The following is a 4,270-nucleotide window of genomic DNA, read 5'->3' on the forward strand; positions in this document are numbered from 1 at the left end:
CCTCGCCATTTCATCTCCTACTCAGTGAGATGTCTATCACCATCGATGGTGTGTCGTGTTTGCTACATCTTCCGATCAGGGGGAAACTTCTAGATCATGGGAGTATTAGCAAAGACGAGCCACTCAAGTTGGTGGTAGATTATTTGGAAGTTAACCCAGATGCTGCGATGTCGGAGATGGAGAGAACCAGATGGGCTCATGCTAGATTTGAATTTCTGAAAAAGGTATATACATATGAGCTTCTTAGAGCTTAGGCGGCTAGAGAAAATAACAACCAGGTCGGGCTCCATAGAGTGTATGATATGAGAGTAACATGCTTTATTTGGTTGACACTATGATTTTTATGGACAGGAGTGACACTAATACATATCTCGTCTACCTACGGTACTTCGAGGACTTCAAGCATATCTATGATTACATCTTAAGGGCCGCTTGTTCGATCTACTTGCACTCGAAGTTATCAGAGGGTTATAAGTGGAAAACAAAGCAGATCACATGCATCATCACGCTACAGACGATAATATTTATTAGTTTTTTTAATCTTTTTCTGTCATTTTCATTGCATCTTTACAACGCCCTTACTGATGGTTCGTGTGTTCCAAACTTTTCAAGCTTGGATCCTCTAGCACTTCCCGCGCATCTCTGGCTAGGCAGGTGTACAGACTTACAATGAGGATATGACGCGTGTTACTGCATTTCCCCCGCTCATATGGAACCAGGTGAAAGAGTTGTTTATAGTGTATCTTGACCGTTTGGTTTCCAAGGACATGCACTTCAAAAACTATGTCGATCACCGTGAGATACAGTCATTTGACGAGATAGTGTTATACTCGGGATGGTTGGCTTGCGGATCACGTCACACTGCTCCTCATTTTCCCGAGCGCGTGATGCGACAATTCGGCTACATTCAGACCATTCCCAGACACTTGGTTGTCTCTGTTCCTCCTTCTTTGACACATATACATATGGATTCCATGTTTGATGATTGTGAGAGTCATCTGGTACTGGAGGAGGCACATAGTACCATATCTGAGAGCGACTAGAGCTACGTCGACGAGTACATCACGTGGTTCTTCAGGGTGTCACATTCATATATGGTGCATGCTGCTTAAGGAGATCCACCGAGGCCAGATCATAAGGTGATACTAGAGGAGAAGCAGACACAGTTAGATCATGTTGAGGATGTATTGCCTAGATATCGTCGCATAGTGTAGATTGCGCATGCATGCGTTAACAAAGGTATATTCCTTGATGGATTTGATGTGAGGCAGGTCCTAGATACCATCATGACGGAGGCACTGGGGCATTGATATACCGGAGACAACACCAGAGGAAGTGAGTACTAAAGGCCGAGGAGTTAGAGGAGATGTAGCTCGACTTACACAGTAGTGTAGTGGTATATAGTAGTTGTACTTTGGATTCATTATGGATTGTATTTTAGTTTCACCTTATGCTACTTTATCATGTATTTCGACTTTATTTATATATGACATTTTTGGACCATCTGGATTTAAATACGTCATTTTTTGCATATCAATTGTATGGTTTAAATCTCGTCACATAACATGGTACATAACGTTTATAAATCTTCATCTGAATAAACATAAACAAAATATAACATGAACTGTTCTGATAGACTATGGAGATACATCTCTGAAAAATAAACAAAGATACATCTCAGGTATAATATGCATGTCAAATATCTTTCAAAGTTAATGTATGGTGTATGACTTTTAAAATATAACGGAGATGCATCTCCGGATCATTTAACGTTTCAAAGTGCGTTCGGAGATATTTCTCCAAAATCTAGAGATATTTAGTATTTTCACATGATATACTAGTAATATATACGATGGCATTAAGAAATTTCCGCAGAATTATGAATTGTGGCCATTTTTATGGATGGTAAACATTTTCTAATTTTCACATAATAAATTAAAAATAAATAAATATCTAAATACTAAAAAATATATAATATATTTCATATTTTAGAAATATAAAATAATTGGTTTCTTTGTATCAAAACATTTTAATTCTCGCTAAACTGTTTCCTTATTTTTATTTTTCTTGTTTCTCAAGTTTTGAATTCCCTTAAATGTTAAGATAATAGTCGTATGGAATTAAAAAAAATGAATGGGAAAAAGTTATAATAAAATTTTACATTTAATATATTTAGAAAAGTTTCTAAAACATGTATTTGGAATATAATAATTTACAATTTCTACATGCATGCATTTATTTTGTATAATTTATAATGTAATGGAAATATATATTATGTTCATGACAAATATTTAAATATATGAATTTTTTTATTCCATAATTCAACTCTATATTATTTATAATATATTTCTATACACTGGTCAACAAAATAATTAGGAACATGCATTAGATACATTATTCACTGTGCTTGTCTTGTAAAATTACATGACACTTCTTAGGAAACAAATATAATTAAAGAAGATGCTTTTGTATTAGAATTTTAAACTGTTTACATATTAGTATTAGAGTTATGATTTTCCCTTTTCTATTTGTATCTCACCATTTTCTCTCTCTTGCATTCCACACAATATTGAAGACACTAGATGTCTTCTTCTACCTATAAATTTAAGTCCTAAGAAGATACTTTTGCTTCACAGATTCATATCCAAAGAGTTCTTTCTTCACAAAAAGCTAAGAATAACACTTTTTGGTGATATCCATGGCTGTGAACAGATATGTCGATTATGATTCCATAGATTATGTTTCTCAATTGCCTGTTGGATACAGGTTTGATCCAACAGATGATGTTCTCATGAGCTTTTATCTGAGGAAGAAGATCTATAACCAACCTCTTACACTTCATGGAATTCTTCAGTTTGATGTGTTCCAAACTGAACCATGGATGCTACCATTTGGTAAGTAAAAAAGCACTTTATTTATATTATATGTTCTCTTAGTCCTTTAATATTTTTTCTTATAAACATTGTTTCTTGTTAAAAAAAATCAATTTTTTCTATGACCCATTTGAAACTTTCTTAGTGTTCTTTGAGCATTTTGATTAATATTTTATGGTTTTTTTTGTTTTTGTTAATCTTGAGAATGAACTTTGTATGTTTTTGCAGATACAAGAAACTCATTTAGTGATAGGAAGTACTATTTTTTTGATATGAGGAACCATAGGTTTGAAAACATGGACATAAGAAAAGCTGGTAATGGTGAATGGAGAATTGTAGAAAAAAGAAGGGAAGTTTCTCTCAAAAGCCTTTATTTCATTGGGAGAAAGAACACTTTTGAGTATTGGAAGATGGAGGGAACACATGCTGTAAAAAGTGAATGGATGGTGGAGGAGTTTCACATCAGTCCAATTCTTCATCCCAACATGGTAAAAAAACAATAATATAATAATAATCTTAATGTATTATTATTATTTTTTTTTGTGTATTTTCAGCTGAAAATCATGCTACTTTTATGCAAAATATAATGACTGAAATTTTTAGCTCAAATTTAATGCAGAAGTCAAGATTAGGAGCATATAGAGTCTTTAAGATGAAGGTGGCAAAGGGTGAGAAGAAAGTTTCTACACCATCTGAGATTGATTTAACAATGGAGTGTGAAGATGAATCAGCCAACCCTTCTTCTCCATGAACTCATCATATTTCATTGCATTAAACTTAGAGATTAGTAGTTGCAACAAATCATCTTTTTTGTTTAAGGAATTTATTTGTAAGTCCTATGGACATTAAACATCTTTTTATTATCATTCTAGTTTTCAGGGAATTATGCTTTGTTTTTGTACTCGTGAACTTGAATAATACTAATAAGGAACTTATATCACCCTGTCCTTTTACTAATATGCCTTATTTGTTTTGCCATTTTGAGAATAATTGCAGTGTGGATAAAAAAATCATTGTTATGAGTAATACATTTTTTTAATTAATTAGCATAACTTATTTTATAGTTGAAACTTATCTAAAATTCATTTTATATGAGATTTTGGATTTGACTCTTGTGATTGAGACAAAGACTTGAAATAAATAAATAAATAATAATAATAATAGTAATAGTAATAATAACACATGTGGATCAAATATTCTTGTGCATGTGATGTAACAAAAAGTTTTTTTTAATAATAATAATAATAATAATAATAATAATAATAATAATAATAATAATAATTATTATTATTATTATTATCATTTTTATAATAACAATAATAATAATAATAATAATAATAATAATAGTAACAATAATAATAATAATAATAATAATAATAATAATAATAATAATAATA

The 4,270-nt window shown here is 31.7% G+C and overlaps 1 protein-coding gene across 1 annotated transcript; it reads left to right on the forward strand.

Annotated features, from left to right (window-relative positions):
• Window positions 1–2,512: 2,512 nt before the first annotated feature.
• LOC127126788 (NAC domain-containing protein 45) lies at window positions 2,513–3,813 on the forward strand. Its single transcript, XM_051055784.1, has 3 exons — window positions 2,513–2,894; window positions 3,102–3,361; window positions 3,493–3,813. The coding sequence occupies exons 1-3, from the start codon at window positions 2,699–2,701 to the stop codon at window positions 3,622–3,624; spliced, it is 588 nt and encodes a 195-aa protein (XP_050911741.1). The 5' UTR covers window positions 2,513–2,698; the 3' UTR covers window positions 3,625–3,813.
• The last annotated feature ends 457 nt before the right edge of the window (window positions 3,814–4,270 follow it).

The sequence above is a fragment of the Lathyrus oleraceus genome, chromosome 3, assembly GCF_024323335.1.
Source record: "Lathyrus oleraceus cultivar Zhongwan6 chromosome 3, CAAS_Psat_ZW6_1.0, whole genome shotgun sequence".
Classification (NCBI taxonomy): Eukaryota; Viridiplantae; Streptophyta; class Magnoliopsida; order Fabales; family Fabaceae; genus Lathyrus; species Lathyrus oleraceus.

What these genes read in the sequence shown, in the direction of transcription:
- LOC127126788 (XM_051055784.1), top strand. Translation starts at nt 2,699, where the DNA reads ATGGCTGTGAACAGATATGTCGATTATGATTCCATAGATTATGTTTCT. An exon ending in ACCATGGATGCTACCATTTG is followed by an intron (nt 2,895 to 3,101) that starts GTAAGTAAAAAA and finishes ATGTTTTTGCAG; the next exon opens with ATACAAGAAACTCATTTAGT. An exon ending in CAATTCTTCATCCCAACATG is followed by an intron (nt 3,362 to 3,492) that starts GTAAAAAAACAA and finishes AATTTAATGCAG; the next exon opens with AAGTCAAGATTAGGAGCATA.